At 38.9% G+C, this 18,953-nt stretch overlaps 1 protein-coding gene across 1 annotated transcript in view; it reads right to left on the reverse strand.

Annotated features, from left to right (window-relative positions):
• Positions 1–15,053: 15,053 nt before the first annotated feature.
• The window catches only part of il12rb2 (interleukin 12 receptor, beta 2a), a 43,718-nt gene continuing 39,818 nt past the window's right edge, over positions 15,054–18,953 (reverse strand). The window contains exons 15-16 of the mRNA XM_080196582.1: positions 18,451–18,550; positions 15,054–15,737 (exon numbers count right to left, since the gene is read on the reverse strand). Coding sequence (XP_080052708.1) covers positions 15,207–15,737; positions 18,451–18,550 — 631 coding nt within the window. The 3' untranslated portion in view covers positions 15,054–15,206. The remainder of the gene's footprint in view (positions 15,738–18,450; positions 18,551–18,953) is intronic.

The raw sequence follows: 18,953 nt of genomic DNA on the forward strand, positions 1-18,953 counted from the left end.
AATTGTGCTTTTTGGTTTGACGTTGCAAAAATTAGGATTCCAATGCCTCCCCATACCCTTCCCCAGTATTTTGGCTAATGGAGCAGCTATCTCTGAAATGGACGTCATTTCATACCAGTTTTTTTTGTGTTGTTCTAAGTATTATGAATGAGATAACAAAGTGGTTGTGTTACTGGTCTAGTATTCCAGATGAGTTCAAATCTCACCACAACAACAGGGGAGTTTTAATTCAGTTAACTAAATTTGAAATAGAGTGACAGGTTTGTTGTAAACCCCACCTGGTTCAATAATGTCCGTCAGAGAAGGAAATCTGATCTTACCAGTCTGATTTACTTGTAACCCCAGACCCATATCAACTTAACTGCTCTCTGAAATGGCTAGAGGCCACTCAGTTGTATTAAAGAAGGCAACTCAACACCACCTTTTCAAAGACAATTCGGGATTAAGTAAATGCTGGACTTTTCCAATGACAGCCGCATTCCTGTGAATAAATTTTAAAAAGTAACTCTCCCTCCTTCCCATCCCTTTTTAATCCACTCTTCATATACAGGCTTCACTGGATCACGTGCCACCTGTGTCTGTCAGGGTGTGGGAATCATGCGCCTGGACCTTTGATAAATAGTGTTGTTTGGCCATCTGTTCCAGGCAGCTCTCCTTTCGCATCTTCTATTGACAATTCTTCTCTCTTCCTAAGGAGATGCTGAGAGGAGACTGGCAGCTTAGCTCAGCAGTCTACATTATCTACTTTTTTAAGGCACTGGATTTATACTTGTTTGCTGGGCCACCTTGATGGTGCATTTTCTTAGTATTTTTAGTATTTATGGTGACCCTGAAAGACTGGAAACTAGGATTTCAAAATAAATGCTGTAATATGCGAATCTAACTTGTCCATTGCTGAAGTTCCAATAAAAGAGTACTCTTGAAATGTTACAAAAATAAGTGAGGTACCATTTTGCATGTCAATTAATTTAAAAGTGAAATGGTATTTCATTTCTGAAGCTACAAATTCCAACTTTAAATATACATATTTGTTCTGGCAAGTTAAAATAACATTTTATGCCAGATAACATTTCTAGTTTTGTTCTAAACCCGGAAAGACCTTTAGACAACACCATGGTTATTCTTTTGGTAGCATACAACAAAAACAAACTGCTGTTTGCAAACTAGTAATGAATGAAAGCTGTTATGAGAATTATGTTTGATATATTTCAATGGATCAGACCTTAGCAATTGAGCCACTGGATGATGGGGTAAACATTTATCAATTTCAGTTTCTTAATTGGAGTACAAGAGCCCAAAGTGCACAATTGTTCATAACTTAGTGCTTTAGCAAGTTGGAAATCTTAGCACTAGGAAGACCAACGTGAGTAATATTGAATCTGACAGTATTTTCTGATATTAGGTTACATTATGTTGGTGTAAAGTCAAGAAAGGCTTGTTTTTCTATCTGCTATACTTGAATTTGGATTGTTTGATTTGGCACTGGATATTTCACTTTATGAACATCTAATGTTATTAAAAAACCCTTAAATTTCACTCAAAAAGATTGCCCAATGTGGACATCTACCAGCTTCATCGTTGTATGAAAGACTTCTGCCAGAGGATGTGCATGAAGAATTGTCTCTAATTCATGTGATAGCTGTTAAAGGGCATCTGTGTCCTATTGACCTTGATTCTGTCAGCAGTGATAGCAAACCTATAAGCATTAGTAGCTGCTAACGACATGCTATTAATTGTTGGAGTAACAAAGTGAGAAATCGGTGCAGAAAATCTAATGTATTGAATTGCTCTATTCCAGATGTTTAGAAGTAGGATTTCCATACCTCTTCTATTAGATACCGTTTATGTATTTGGAATCGCTTTTTATAGATGGGATATGGAGTGGATTAACTGCGTGTATGAATCTTATCCTGCCTGTGATGAATGAGGAATGCACTTGAGTATTGCCTTCGTAGGAATTTCATTATGCTTTTTAGGCTGACTGCTGTGAACAGCCTTGGAAATCACTGAGATGCTTGTAAGTGTATTTGTATCTCTACAACTCATTTACTGTACAATTTGAGCACTAATTAGGTTGGCATTAACACAATATTTGGAGGGTGTAAATCTTTAGGTGAGATAACTTGAGATCCTGTTTATTTTGATAGTCCAAGCTATCGCATAGGTTTAAAGGCTAATTCATCTGCTTTTCATTGTTGAAGAAGGAATAGTCAACATTTCTCCTTCCAAATTACTGCTAGCACCAAAGATAGATTAACTAGTTATCTAATTGAGGTAGTTTGCTTTATGTAAAGTGGCTGCTTAATTTATGTTATTGCGATATAATTTATTTTATGCACACTGAAATGTGGGTGGTGCTATATATGAAAGCAAGTCATATTATTTAGTTTGCCTATCATAAAAATCTATTCTTTGTCATGGTTCTCGCACTTGATTTCCAACCTCCTTATTCTGTCCAGATATCTTAGTGTGTTGAAGATGTATGCCCATCTTACCCATAATGATTTGAATCATATTGATCATGTTTTAGCCTCTCTCACAGCACTGATGCAGTATAACAAACTCACAAATTGTATTTGGTGATTCATTATCCTTTCTTGGTCACTCCAAGTTCTTGAATGAAGTAAGGTTAAATGTGCTGTGCCACTGTCTCTTGCAACATAAAGCTAGGTAGCTCTGTGGATGATTACAGTGGTATCTGAAGCTAGACTATTCTTACATTCGCTTCTCTCCTCATCCCTATTTTTAGGGGACTTTTCACCCTGCCGCCTACAACAAAGATACATCCTTGACCCCTCTTACAAACATATTGCTTTATGGCAGCAATGTTTGCAAATGTAGGGTTAGTTTGCACATGTATACTGATCATGTTTCAATCTATCTTTTGGCTCGTCTATCAAAATTACTTCTTAAAATCATTTTTTTCCAGCAGTTTAAACATTGGGAAGGTTAATGCCATGTACTTCACCTGGCACAATGCCATATATTTACACCCTTCAAGACATACAAAGTGGCCAGTTTGAATGCAAAGTTCTGAGCTTTGGTGTAATTTGATCTTGTTCTCTTTCCCTCCACTTTTCTCCAGTACACATAACTGCTGATGTGTGTATAAAAAGAAAAACTTCTGCTTTTGCCCATTTGTTTTGGTGCAACTCACTCGTGGCTTTGTTGCTTTCTCTCTATTTTGCCAGCCCGATCCTCTAGATCTGCCTCATATTTCACTTTGCCCTTCATAGTCTTCCTCATTGACCCTACATTTGGCTACTGGTCTGCCATGCCTCAGATTTGACATTCCCACTTTAGTGCCCACGTTCCTCTGTGCCCTTGCCAATGTCTATATATAAACTGCTTATGTACTTTATGCCACAGGTTGCATTCTGTTTAACTTAACTGGCCTCTATTTTCCCACAATATAACTGATCTTTACAATGACAGTCAATGGGGGCAAAAAAGAGCACAATATCATAACAGGATAATATTCTAAGTGCTCCTGATGTTATCAGTTTACAAATTACAATACAAACATGAAATAGCAGAAGTAGGCCATTCAGCCCTTCGAACTGCTCTGTCATTCAATAAGATCATACTGATTGTGTTCCACCTTCCCATCTGCCACTCTAAACTTAAATTCCCATCTTCTGTGCCTCCACCGCCTTCTGAGGCAGTCACGATCCTCTGAAAGAAAAGGTTTTTTCTCGTCTCTCCTATAAGGATCGCTTCTAGTTCTGGACCCACTCAGAAGAGAATATCTTTTCCACATCTACTTTGTCAGTACCATAATACCATTCAGGATCTTTTCTATTTCAGTTAAGACACTCTTCAATTTTCTAAACTCTAGTGGTGAAAAACCCAGCCTTTCCAACCTGTCCTCAAAACAGCCTGCTCATTACAGGTACCAATTCTGAACTGCCTCCCAACACATTTACATCCATCCTTTAAGTAAGGAGACCAAACCTGCATGCATTATTCAAGATGTGCCTGAATAACTGAAGCATAGCATCCTTTTTATGTTCTAATAATAAAGGATGAAATTTAATTAGCCGCCTTGACTAGCTGTATGTGCATGCTAGTCTTTTTGTGACCTGTACACAAAAATACCTAGATCCCTCTGCCCCGGCATTTTGCAGTCGTTCTCCATTTCAGTAATTTATTAAATTACTTAATTTATCTTAATTAAGAAATAAAAAACAAAGTGAACAACTTAATATCTTGCCACATTATATTCCATTTGCCATTATTTTCCCACTCCATCAACTTGTATATATCCATCTGCAAACTCGGTATGCCGTCTTCACAACATGCTTTCCTACCTATCATTGTGTCGTCCACAAATTTAGGTACCATGCCTTTGTTCCCCTCATCCAAGCCATTAATGAAATTGTAAAAGTCGAGGCTCCAGCATAATTCCACTTGACGAGCCTTCCAATCCAACAAAGAGCAATTTGTGCATATTCTTCTGCCAACCTGTCAATCATCTGTCCGGGCTCACGTTACCCCCTACACTGTGAGCTTTTATATTTGCAATAACCTTAACAAATACTTTTTGGAAATCCACGTGCAGTACATTGACAAGCTCCCCTTTTTTCACAGCACAAGTTACACCTTCAAAGAGCTCTGGTAAATTGGCTAAACAAGATTTCCCTTTCATAAAACCATTGCCAACTCTGACCGGTTACCTTGAATTTGTGTTAAGTAGCTGACTAGAACTCATATTGATTCTAACATCTTCCTCATAACAGATATCAAGTTAACCTCTTTATGGCATGTTGGTAATCTTCAGACTATTCACATTTGTGGACAAAATAAAACTTGAGGTACAATTAAAATACTGTTGACCAACTCACTGGCTGTATACCAGAGGTGTTCTTTTAAATTGGTGCTGTTGGCTCTCTTTTGTTCAGTAGTTACTTTCTGTCTGCTATTGGGTTTATAGGAACAGGAGTATACCATTCAGTTTTGCTGAGCTTTATGTGAGCATCTTGAATTTGCCCACCTTGAATCTGTATTTGTTAATATTCATCCCCTACAAATATCTATTCAATCTTAGTTCTGACATTTCAGTTAATGTAGCCTCACAGCCTTTTTACCAAGTGAAGTTTGGATTTCCTATACACTTTGTGAAGAAATGCTTTCTGACATCACCCCGAACAACTTAGCTCTGATAAGCTTATGCCTTGTTGATCTGGGCTTCCTCACCAATGGAAATATTTTATCAATATCCTGAAATCTGAATTGGAAACATAGAAAAACTACAGCACAATACACTTCGGCCCACAAAGTTGTGCTGAACATGTCCCTACCTTAGAGATTACTAGGCTTACCTATAACCCTCTATCTTACTGAGAAGAAGCTTTGCATTGGCTGGGAATTGAACCCAGGCCTTCTGCATGGCAGGCGAGAATTCTACTACTAAACCATGAATGCACAGAGCAATTGGGTGAATTACGTGACCCTTTAATTCAATGCACTCAAGTGAACACAATTTATGCAACTTGCCCTCATAATTTTAAACTTTTTAAACCTCAGTATTCTGATAAATGTCACATTTCTTCCCTCACCCATGCATCTCCAAGTGCATCCTTCCTGAGGTGCACGACCTAGAGTTGAATGCACAACATCATAGGAGTCATAGTCATAGAGGTTCACAGCATGGAAACAGGCCCTTGGGCCTAACTTGTCCATGCCACTCTTTTTTAAGCACCTAAGCTAGTCCCAATGGCCTGTATTTGGCCTATATCCCTTTACCCATCTTACCCATGTAACTGTCTAAATGCTTTACAAAAGACAAAATTGTAACCGCCTCTACTACTACCTCTGGCGGCTTGTTCCAGACGCACTCCACCCTGTGTGTGAAGAAGTTGCTCCTCCTTTTGTATCTCTCCCCTCTCACCTTAAACCTATGTGCTCTAGTTTTAGACTCCGCTACCTTTGGGAAAAGATGTTGACTACCTAGCTGATCTATGCTCCTCATTTTATAGACCTCTATAAGATCACCCCTCAGCCTCCTATGCTCCAGAGGAAAATAATCCCAGTCTATCCAGCCTCTCCTTGTAACTCAACTCAAACCATTAAGTCCCAAAAGCTTCCTAGTAAATCTCTTCTGCACTCTTTCTGTTTAATAATCACCTTTCTATAATAAGGTGACCAGAACTATACACAGTATTCCAAGTGTGGCCTTAACAATGTCTTGTACAACTTCAACAAGACGTCCCAACTCCTGTATTCAGTGTTCTGACCAATGAAGCCAAGCATGCTGAATGCTGCCTTCATCACTCTGTCCACCTGTGAATTCAGTTTCGAGGAAGACCAGGTAAAGGTGGCAGGTTTCTTTTCCTAGAATCTTACAGTATGTGGTTGGCCTATTGTGTCTGTTTAGGCCCTGAAGGACATTCAAACATTGGATTTTTGCAACATTCCAAGAACTGTGGTTTTCTGGTACTCGCCCATAAATTGCCAAATATTGAATTCACTTTTCCAACTAATAGACCGGAGTGGGGCAGGGGCTGGGTTGAGAGGGTGGAATTGTTTTTGTATTGCTAGTCAATTACTGTAACCACTAAGTTATACCACCCTAAATAATTGACTAACGACTTAACCTTTCTTATAAATAGAAATACGTAAGTGTTACCTTTTTGCTATCACAGGGTTGTAAACCTAAACTTCAACACGATAAATCAGACCTCTGTGTACATTTCCTATCACTAGCTGAAGGCTATAGGAAGCTTTTGTAGTATTGGAGACAGGTGGATGGAGAAACTGGGTGCAAAATAGGCATCCAGAAATATAACTTAGAATTTTTAACATCAGTTAAAACTAATTTGGAGTTGCTGTGTTAAAGGGCATAAGGGAATTAAATTTAAGGAGCAGGAGATACAGAATTATGTTTGTATTGTGTTTGAATATTTTATTAATTGAAGCAACCTAATCTCAATGTGCGACACTTTGACCATCAATAAGTGGTTCAAGCTCATGAGAAATTGACTGGTCATGTAAACCCTGTTTTATTTGAAAATTGTAATTTTCTGAATTTTACAGTTTTGTGTAATAAGTGACGTAATGCTTCGTTAGTGTGGAAGTGCTGCATTAATTACCAGGCATTGTTGGCCACATCGTTTTAAAGGAGTTCTTGAAAAGTTGAGGCAAACAATGCCCAATAGCATGTGCAAAAGGGATAAAAATTGTCCTTAATTGCATCTACTTGTGTCACTGATTTAATTTCATTGGAAAAATAAAGGCTTGTCTTTGTCTTGGACAGTACTTTGTAAAGCACCCCAGATATCCTTTTGGTTGCAGGTTAAATAAACTGCCTCAAAGTGAGGGGCATAGCAAGCAAAAAAATGTAGGTGATGTGGAAAGCTATGGGGAATTTATTAAGAGAAGATTGAATAACATTTGGAAACAGAAGATGGTTCAGCAGAATGGGAATAATTTAAGATTGCACTGATAAAGACTGGTTTCATAAATTAGAAGTTCCTTTGCTGTAAATGTGCAAAATATCACTCATGGTGAAGGTTGCTCTTCAGAGCAGTTTAAAAGTTAAAAGTTGATAATATTAGTATGTTTTTAATCAAAGATATGGAGTGGTGCAGATGAAAGGGCTGTAATCATTTTAAAAGGGAATATTGTGTATTTAATTTGATATATTTGACTCAAATATCGTCATCCATATTTTGAAGTTGGACTTCACTTAAAACATTACTCCATTTCCTGAATATTATGCCATTAGTATCATCACCTACAGTGAATGCATAGAAATTTTACCCCCAAAAGGCTTGTTTGGAAAAATAGAAACTCCTTCATGTTACACAGCTCAATTGAGGAAATTCAGCTAAATAGTGGTAGCTGACATAGCACAGCACCTTTTTGCCATTTATAGGTATCAAAGTATGTGATTAATAGTTCCTTTTTTATAGATGGATTTTCACACACCTGATGTGTACTGATAGTTCCAGAATACATGTACAATTCTCCATGCAATATAGGCTAGTAATTTGTAACCTAATGGTAAGGCTTGGATTAATTTCAATTAGCTACAGCAGTTCTTGCATTTGGCCGCATTATTTAGTCAAAGCATTACAAGTCATTTCTAGATGTCCATTATTCTAGAAGCCATCTTTCAAAGTTATCCCCTCTTGTAATAAATTAATGCATGAAAATTACTATATTACTCTTGTATGTCTTGTGTGAGTGGTTATTCATCTGATTGGCCTTGGATGGACAGTTTATTGTGGGTTGTGAGATAACAAAAACTAAGAACTGAATGCTATTGGCATATTTTTAAAGTTCTATGTTCAGCACAATATATCTTTGTGCTGTGAAAATGACCTTGTTTCACTCAAGTTCATTCCATAAATCCTAAAAATTGTATGCCAAATGCGTTCATAGTGGAACATTTCATGTTAATGCAATTGGGATTTGCATCAGAATGTTCACATGAGCACAGGTGATTTTCAGAAGAAAAGTAAACTTTTTGGCTGGGGACGAACCACTTGAAATTTTTTAACTGAGCATTAATTCTATATTTGTCCTCTCTTTTAAAAGTCATTCATTCAGTTTGGGCCTGTGTGGATGATGGCTAGTAGCATTTATAGTTTGAACAAGTGGCCATTCTTCATTCATGTTTTAACATTGGCTTCTGGCAGGCTTCTTCATTGTTGAATTTGTGCTCTCATGAGACATCCACACACTGCATTTTCCTGCAGGGTCACTTCAGAGTAATAATAAGTGCAAGCAGCCCTTTGAATCTTTGCCAAGATGTTTGTCCTTTGCTCTATCCTCGTGAGTAAACTGAGTAGACTGGGACTATATTCATTGGAATTTAGAAGAATAAGGCAGGTCTTAGAGAAACATAAGGTAATGAAAGGAATAGATAAGATGGAAGCAGGAAGGCTGTTTCCACTGGCGGATGAAACCAGAACTAGGGGACATTGCCTCAAAATAAGAGGGAGTGATTTAGGACTGAGTTGAAGAGGAACTTCACTCAAAGGGTTGTGAATCTGTGGAATTCCCTGCCCAGTGAAGCAGATAAGGCTGCCTTATTTAATCTTTTTAAGGCAAAGATAGATTTTTGAACAGTAAAGGAATGAAGAGTTATAGTAAGCAGGTGGGTAAGTGGAGCTGAGTCCATGAAAAGATCAGCCATCATATTGAATGGCGGAGCAGGCTCAAGAGGCTAAATGGGCTACTACTCCCAGTTTTTTTTTTCCTGTTAGCTACGCGTGGTATTTGCTATTGAGGTTTGCAGAGATGAGCTCTGATCTTTTGATTGCCAGCAACTACATGTTCACACAAAGACACAGGTAACTTGTATAAGAAAACTAAAATTTCCAGTAAGGGGGAGAACAGTGTATGCATGCTAACAGGAATCACTTGCTAATGTTCAAAAATACTGCAAACCTCATTTGCATTCTTCTACATTCCTACCCTACAAAGCCGGAGTACCAATAGTTGTTTGCTCATGCATGCTGTACGCAACCAACTTGTGCTGTGGCCTGTTTTGTTCTGAAAGCTCCAAGCAATATTGTGTTTTCTCTTATTCCATAACATTGTAGCTTTTTCCTAATCTTCCCTCTCCCACCCACACCAGATAAGTGTTCCTGACCACTTGATGACTATTCCCTGGTCTCTCTGGTGTCATCTGCTGCTTTCCTGATGCTGGCATTATTTTATCATTTAAAATTTGTCATTAGATTTGTTCTTTAAAAACTTACCCAAACTGTTGTTTCAATACTTCCATTTCCAACTTCTTTCCTCCAAAGCCCTTAAATGCATGTCAACCAACCCAACACACTGGGTGTCTATAAAAACTCACCTACATTTCACCCGAGGCCTGGCCAAAGTTGCCAATGATATTGTTATTACTTTGCTATTTTAATGCACTGCTCACTTGATCCTGTAGCACTTGAGTTTTTTGACACACCTGAGATTTTTACTTAGTCCCATTCCTATTTTGCGATATCACAACTGCAAAGGTTTCTGGTATGTCCAATGTTTCATCTTTGAACTATCATTCACATATTACTGTTCAGCAGCTCTACCTAAAAACAGAATTGGTTGAAAAAAAATTTTATCTCAACATCACACCTGTGAAATGTATTGATGTGCATGAGGCATAATTCTTTGCTCAAACTCTTTGACCTCTAACAACTTTGCTCTATAGGCAGGATTGTAACCTATTTTGCTAGCTCAAAATGAAGGATGTGCAACCTCTGTCCTGTTTTAACCCCACATCCAATCCAGTTCAAGTACAAATGGTGTATTTCTACTTGTGTTCCTCCGTAATGCTCAGCTGCACCTCGACCATTTTGTTTCTGTGCATGGAATGTGGGCATTGCTCATAAGGTCAGCAACTACACCCTTTGTGGTGGTGAGCTATCTTGAACCACCCCAATTTTATTCTTAAACATTTTCATAGTAGTTTGACAACCAAGTGGCTTCCTAGACCATTTTGGGTGCCAGTTAAGAATGAACCATATTGCAGTGGGCCTGGAGTCGCATTTAGGCCAAACTGCACAAGGAGGGCCCGTTTCCTTCTGTAAAGTACATTGGTGAATTAGATCACTTTTACAACAGTCTGGTGATTCCAGTCATGTGGGTGACATTACTTTTATTCCTTACGTAATTAAATTTTAAATCTAGAATTTGGATTTGTGGCTCTGGATCAATAGTCCAGGCCTCTGGATTACTGTTCTTAATATAACCACAATATATTCCTGTTCTTGGACTTGCTGATTTCACCTTATGCACCTCTTGAATTCATCAGAAATAAAAACAGGAAAAACTATTGAATGCAAAAGTTAATGTTCCATGTCTGATTTTTCATCTGAACTGGGAAAGTTAGAAATATATTAGGTTTAAGGCAAGTAACAGAGGTTGAAAATGAGCAAAAGGAAAGTCAGTGATTGCGTGAAAGGCGTAGAAAATGAAGAGTTTGTGATACAAAGCCAAAGGGATTGATAATGAGGAAGTAAATAAGTTCCTAAAGGAGATATGACTGGTTGGTTAATTTAACAAATACAAAGTGGAAGCAAATATAAGAGGAAAATGAGAGTAAAACTGTAATCTACGAAGAAGGAAATAAAATGGAGTCTGAAATTAAGTCCACTGATGAAATTTTCCTGTCTGGCCACCACAGGAATTGTAGTGGGCGGGGGCAGACCATGCTAGGGTTTGTTGACCTCTGGTAGGATTTTCTGCTCTTGGGGTAAGCGTGGCTGGAAAATCCTGCCCACAACTCTGACGTGCCAGTTTGAGTAATTAGGTGCTGTGATTGAACTTAGAATGCTACAGGATGTCTAGGACAGAGAGTGGCATCTGAGAGTAAGGTGGAGATTTAGTTAGATTTTGCAGGCCTAAATGCCTGCAAACTGTATGAAGGTGTACAAAGTGTCTCAATCTACTTTTGGTCTCCCCCATACAGAGCAGTAATGCTAAATTAAAAGTGCATGCAAGTCACTTGGAGTGTTGAGTGCCTTAGATGGTGAAAAGATAAAAGGGCAGGAGTTGCATCTTCCAAGCTAGTATGGAAATATGCTGTGGGAATGGACCCGGATGTTGGAGGTGACTGAGGAATGATAGTGAACATTCCTGGGGAATATTGAAAGAGAAGGGAAGAGGCTGTAGTGTTTGGTGGTGGCATCACACTGCAGGTGACAAATGGTGGAAAGTGATCCATTGAATAAGGCAGGTGAGGTGAAAGGGAAGGACAAGGGAAACCCTATCATGTTTTAAAGAGGGAAGGGGCTAGTGTGATATAGTGCTTGAAGTAGGGCAGGCCTGATTTGAGGGTCCTATTGACCATGTTGTGGTTGGGTGGGGGGTGGAATTCTAGGTTGAATTCATCAGAACTGCTGCGTACCTCCACTGACTTTGTGGCCCCATCATTTTGCCCTGATCTACAAACTCTGACATTACCCTCTTCCACAACAACCTTCCACCTTACTCCAGTTTTTAACTCTGTCCATTTCATGCCACCTCTTCCTTCTCTAATAGTAGTAAAGCCTTCATGCATCAAACGTCAGTCCTCTGAAATTTTCTTCAAACTTGCTGCAACTTTTACCAACCTCAAAATTCTCTTCAAACTTCGGTTTGAATAACATGGTACTGCTGGCCCATTGGTCTAATTATTATTTCTTTTCTGATTTGGGTTTGAAATAAGACCAGATGAAATTCTTCCCCCTTGATGCAAGGGTGTCAAACTTGACTCTGGTCAAATTATCAGTCAAGATCAAAAGTTCAAGATCCACCCAGAGACTCTCTAGCAAGCATAATACTGAAAAAGTATTGTACTGCTGAAGGTGCTGTCTTTGAGATGAAACACTAAAATGAAGTGCTGTATTGCAAAAGGATATTTAATTCAAATCCTGACTCAAAAGTAGTGGATATTGTGGTATATAAAGTACCACAATTATTAAGTTTTCAGGAATAATTTCATTGCATAAAAAATAATTTTAAAATTAAAAATAATTGGCTACAGAATCCTGAATATTAAATGTCTTAATATTTATATGTCTTAACAACTGTTATTACTCTCTCCTGTTTTAGATAATTTTCCTGAATGCTGCACATGGTTGAAAGACCCTTCAGTATCTCTCCTAATGGCCATTCTCAATTTGAGCATAGACACTGTGTTAGTAGAGTATTTGATCATGAGAGCACCAAAGCCAAACCTGAGCTCGCCCTTCACTGACATTCACATGTAGATTTACCATCAGGAATTACTAGCTAATTATTGGAAAACCTTGTTGCTATTCTCTTATCTGCTGCACTGCCTGGAATTAAATAGCACTTCCTCAAGTAACAGAATCTTGGATATAATCAGGTCCGGCAGAATCTGTGGGAGAGAAACATTTTAGGTGGTTCTTTGATCAGATTGCCGAAGAAAAATGAATATTGAAAGGGCCAGAGCAAATAGATGGTTTTGGGCAATGGAACCAAAATATTACGCATGGTGAACCACCTTAGTGATGGTAGACAGTCATGCGAGTACAGAGAATGTCCAACAAGGAACATTGTTAGAGAAGTAAAGCAAGTGAGAAAGTATGAGTTCATCAGAGTCAACATAGTTTTACAAGTGGGGAAATAGTGATTGAATTTCTTTTAAAGCCTGTAACTAGTTGGTTAGATGCTTGGATTTCCAAACCACGTTCAAAAAGGTGTAATGTGACAAGATAAGTGCAACATAAAGGGCCAGAGTTACATAGAACATTACAGTGCAGTACAGGCCTTTTGGCCCTCCATGTTGTGCTGACCTGTGAAATCAATCTAAAGCCCATATTATCCTACACTATTCCAATATCATCCATATGTTTATCCAATAACCATTTAAATGCCCTTCACATGAACAACATTTCCTTGCAGAAATCTGCTTGAATTTCAAATGTCTTGGTACATCTATTTGCAATCTATTTGGAGCTTTGTAGAACCTTGACAAACACAGCAGTCAAGGGCTTTTGGTGACCGTTTTTTGAAGGCTTCGAGTTGGTAATATATTAGCATAGATAAAGAATTGCTTAATGTACAGGAAGTAGCGAATAGAGCCAAATGGGAGCCCAATTTTAGTTGGGAGAATATAGTGGAGTGTTGCAAGGATAAATGCTGGGCCCTCAGCTAATTGCAATCAAATATAATGACTTGTATATATTACTCTATCTTTTAAGTTTGATGACAATACAGTGCCAGGTGTGAATGTAAGCTGAGATGGACATAAGGACACTGCAACTGATTTAGACAGTTTGTATGCGTAGACAATGAGATGTCAGGTTATTAACTTTTTCAAAAATATGTTTCTATTTTAGTAAAGATATAAAATGTTCGCAGAGACTTGGGTATACTTTTGTTGTCAGCTCTGCTAGAATCACGGAATCCCTACAGCACAGAAGGAGGCCATTCAGCCCATTGAGTCTGCACTGACCACAATTCCCAGACCCTAGCCCTGTAAGTACCTTGCTAATCCCCCTAAATAAGGGTCAATTTAGCACGGCCAATCAACCTAACCCATGTAACTTTGGACTGGGAGGAAACCAGAGAATCTTGTGAAAACTCATGTGGACACAGGGAGAACATGCAAACTCCACACAGTGTGGGTCCTTGGCATGGTGAGACAAAAGTGCTAACCACTATGCCACCCTTGTAAAACGCAAGAATATGGGAAGATAAATGGCATGTTGGTCTTCATTGCAAAAGGATTGCAGCACAAGAATTATAGCATGATTGTAGCAGGGAAGGTGGCTATTTGGCCCATCCTGACCCTATTGGCACTCTGCAAGAGCAACTCAGCTGGTGCCATCCTCTGTCTTTCATAACATCCCTAAAGTGCAGAAGAGGGATTCTATGATCTTTTGCTGTAGTCCTGCAATTTTTTTTCTTTGGATTATCAAATTCCCTTTTGTAAGGCACAATTGAATCTGCCTCCAAAGCCATGTATTCCAGATCCTATCTAATCACTGCATTGAAAAGGTTTTCCTCATGTCACCTTTTCTCCTTTTGCCAAATACATTAAATCAGCATCCTTTGGTTCTTGATCCTTCTCCAAATGCAAACATTTCTATTCAACTATTCTGTCCAAAATCATCAATTTGAACACCTGTCAAACCTCCTCATAACCTTAACTATCAAGAACAGCCCAGCTTCTCCAAGCTATTCATGTAACTAAAAGTCCCAAATCTGTGGAACCATTCTTCTAAACATTTCCTGCACCCTCTGTTTTCATGTCCTTTGTAAGTGTGGTGTCCAGAATTGGACATTAGTACTGCATTTGACACTGAAGTGGTGTTTTACAAACATTCCTCATACCTTTGACAGCTTTGACAAAGGGTCATCTGGACACAATGTCAGCTCTTTTCTCTCCTTAGATGCTGCCAGACCTGGTGAGATTTTCCAGCATTTTCTCTTTTGATTCCTCATAACTTCCTTGCTTTTGTAGCACATGCCTCTATTTATAAAATCCAGAACCCCAAATGCCTTTCCAGCCTCTATTGTTTGTATACTGATAACTTAGATCTCTGTTTCTGCACCTATTTTAGAATGTGCTCTTTATTCTCCTTTCCAAAATGTATCACTCAGTTATTAGCATTAATTTCATCTGTCACATGATACCAAGAGCAAGAAGTGCTCATTAGTTGTAGCTTTTTCGATGTTCAGTAATACAAGCTCTCAAAATATTAAGTTTACAAATGGATAAAAAAACATTAACAAACATGATTAACTTATTCCACAAGTGAACTGCAGTCGATTTTCACTACATCTAATGTCAGTTTCCCTCCGTATGGGATTTCCATTCTAGCCAAGGAAGGAAGAGTCATAAATGAAATGGAGTCTGCAAAAAATTCACTATCAGTGTCTTTAGTGTTGTCAGTGACATGTAGAAAATTGGATGGAATGTAACCAGTATTCTGATTTACTGTGGAGTTGTTTGAATCTGAGAGGTCCTGGTTAATTTCTGCTGAGGGCAGTTTTTCAATGTATAAACAAGGGAGCTGGCATTTGTAATCCAGAATGTTTCCTTCACTGTCCCCTAGTGAAAGATCTTGAGTCAGTTTGTTACTGTCATGCAACTGACTAGGTGTGGACTGAATTTGTAACAAGGATTGCAGGCTGTCCTGTTCTTGGTCAACAATTTCTCTGTCGATGCAGAATTCCTGCTCTGGTGGCATTTCCTCTACTTGTAGAATCTCAGGATCTTCATAAACGGAGGTTGATCCAATTTGGAAATCTGTGTCTGTTAGATCCATCTTGTCCTGTAGTACAAAGGGTGTGCTGATTTCAGAAACATTGCATGTGTTGATCAAATTTCAAAAGTACAACTAACTCTGTATAAGTATATTTTTAATTTTTTTGTTCTGTTAGATAGATTCCCCCACCTGATCCTGTCATTTAAAAAATCTTTTTATGCTGACAAGCTTGATATTAGAACATAACAGCGCAGTACAGGCCCTTCAGCCCTCAATGTTGTGCTGACTAGTGGAACCAATCTAATGACCCTCTAACCTAAACTATTCCAGTGTTATCCATATGCCTATCCACTGACCATTTGAATGCCCTTAAAGTTGGCAAGTGTACAACTGCTGCAGGCAGGGCATTCCATGACCTTACTACCCTCTGAGTAAAGAACCTACCTCTGACATCCATCCTACAATTACCACCCCTTAATTTAAAACCATCACCATCTGAGGAAAAAGGGTCTCACTGTCCATCCTATCCAATCCTTTGATCATCTTGTATGCCTTAAATCAGGTCACCTTGTAACCTCCTTCTCTCCAATGAAAATAACCTCAAGTCCCTCAGCCTTTCCTCATAAGACCTTCCCACCATACCAGGCAACATCTTGGTAAACCTCCTCTACACCCTTTCCAATGCCTCCACATTTTTCTTATAATGCAGCAACCAGAACTGTACGCAATACTCCAAGTGCGGCCCCACCAGCGTTTTGTACAGTTGTAACATGACCTCACGGCTCAAATTCAATCCCTCTACCAATAAAAGCTAACACACCGTACGTCTTCTTAACAACCTTAATCAACTTGGGTGCCAACTTTCAGGGAGCTATGCACACGTACCCCAAGATCTCTCTGCTTGTCAACACTACTAAGAGTCCTTCCATTAGCCCTGTATTCTGTACTCCTGTTATTCTTACCAAAGTGAATCACCTCACACTTTTCCGTATTAAATTCCATCTGCCACCTCTTGGCCCAGCTTTGCAGCTTATCTATGTCCCTCTGCAAACTAACATCCATCCTCATTGTCTACAACTCCTCCAACTTTGGTGTCGTCAGCAAATTTACTAATCCATCCTTCTACACCCTCATCTAGGTATTTCTTAACAGCCAAACGAGTAAACAAACTCAAATTAACTTAGGGACAAATTAAGAGGGGCAGCCCCCCAAAAAGGAAGGGGGGAACGGCCCAATTTTTTTTCTTTTTATAAAAAAATGACAAACAGCAGTGGGCCCAAAACAGATCCTTGAGGTACACCACTTGTAACTGAACTCCAGGTTGAATATTTCCCATCAACCACCACCCTCTGTCTTCATCAGCTAGCCAATTCCTGATCCAAACTGCTAAATCACCCTCAATCTCATGCATCTGCATTTTCTGCAATAGCCTACCATGGGGAACCTTATCAAACGCTTTGCTAAAATCCATATACACCACATCAACTACCTTACCCTTATCCACCTCTTTGGTCACCTTAACCTACCCTTCACAAAACTGTGCTGACTATCCCTAATCAATTTATTTCCCTCTAGATGATTATAAATCCTATCCCTTATAATTCTTTCCAAAACTTTGCCCACAGAAGTAAGGCTCACTGGTCTAATTCCCAGGATGGTCTCTACTCCCCTTGAACAAGGGGACAACATTTGCTATCCTGAAGATCAAAGCCAAAGGCTCTGCAATCTCTGATATTTGCAGCCAGCAGCCAAGATGTGCATCTCTCAGGAAGGTAATTTTCTTACAATTGGTTGTCATGAAGCTATAATAGACTAGGAAAGTGTCACTAATTTTCAAGTTTAATCTACTGCTAATAATCCACACATTTCCAAAACAACTGAATTAAATGCCTCTAAAGATAATATCACTGTTGAATGGCCTCCTTCCATGCTGTATTAGTCTGATTTTGATTTTTTTGACAGGGTGAGTAACCTAAAACTCAGAGGTAGGTTTTGACTAACAGCTGGAGAGGCAGAGAAATGGAACAGTTTCAGGAAGAATTCCAGAGCTTTGCCTCCCAGACAGTTGAACGCACAACTGGTCAGGAAATGACAGGTGTGTGGTGCACACAACAGGCCTGAGCTGGAGGAACAGTTTGTCTCTTCCTTTACAGTTACTATCTTTTTCTAAAGCTCTCCTGTGATTTCATCTCCTGCTTTGATGAGTTTCCGTCCACTCTGGTAAACACACCATCTTTCTGAATGTGAGGTTTGCTGTTAAAATAGCTCCAAAACTCATTGAAACCTTTCCCAACCAGAGGCCAAAGTTGCAAAGTGTGCCACCTGGTGGCTTGATCAAGAACTGCTAAAATGCATTCAAAGTGAATAGGAAAAAAGACTTGCATTTATTGGGTCTTTTAATGATCATAATAAGTTCTGATGTGCTTTACAGCCAATGAAGCACTTTCGAGTGTAATTAACGTTGCAATGTAGACCTGAAACAGCCTACTGGAGCACAGCATGTTTCCCCAAACAGCAATATGATCAATTTTTCTGTTGACTGACAAATGTAGGCCATGGCACAGGGGTAGCTCCCCCAATCATACTCGAAACAGTGCTGTGCAAACTTTTGCAGTTGTCTGAGACAGACAGGGCCTCAATTTAATCTCTCATTCAAAAGTCAAAGCACTTTGGAAATGAAAGAGTGGAATTCTCCAAACAATATACTCTTATTGACACTGTCCCCGTTGCAGAATGTATTTTCTGGTGTCGAATGAAAGGTCCTTATAGCAAATGTTACCTTAATTGTAGTATATTCCTTTGCCCAAGTGCAGTTTGCTGGATCAGGAATATTTTTCATGTATAGTTGAGATGACAGTTTTGATAAAATGGACCACACTCTGCAACAAAACGAAATGCAAGTGAGATCAGTTCCGTTCACCAATTCATACAAATGTAACTTGAGAAATGACCACATACATAGTGAACAATTATTCTATAATATCTCTCAAGTGCTGAGTTGAATTTTAATATGGTCTAAAAGTTGTATGTAGCTGCCAGCCAGATACTGTAAGTCAATGTGGACTCCAATCCATTTGGATTTTTGGTCCATGGTGGTACTAGTGCCAAACTAGCTCCTAGGCAGCTTACCAAACTGGAATTGGAAAATTGGAGGGTGGCTGAATGAGGGTGGCTTTGGGAACATCTGAAAAAAAAAGGGGAAGGGTATAAATATGAAACCAAGCTCTAATCCTGAATTGGAAAATGTTCACATTAAATCAGGCTGCCTCCTTCCCATTTTGA

This window comes from Carcharhinus amblyrhynchos, chromosome 9 (assembly GCF_965287045.1).
Source record: "Carcharhinus amblyrhynchos chromosome 9, sCarAmb.v2.hapA, whole genome shotgun sequence".
Classification (NCBI taxonomy): Eukaryota; Metazoa; Chordata; class Chondrichthyes; order Carcharhiniformes; family Carcharhinidae; genus Carcharhinus; species Carcharhinus amblyrhynchos.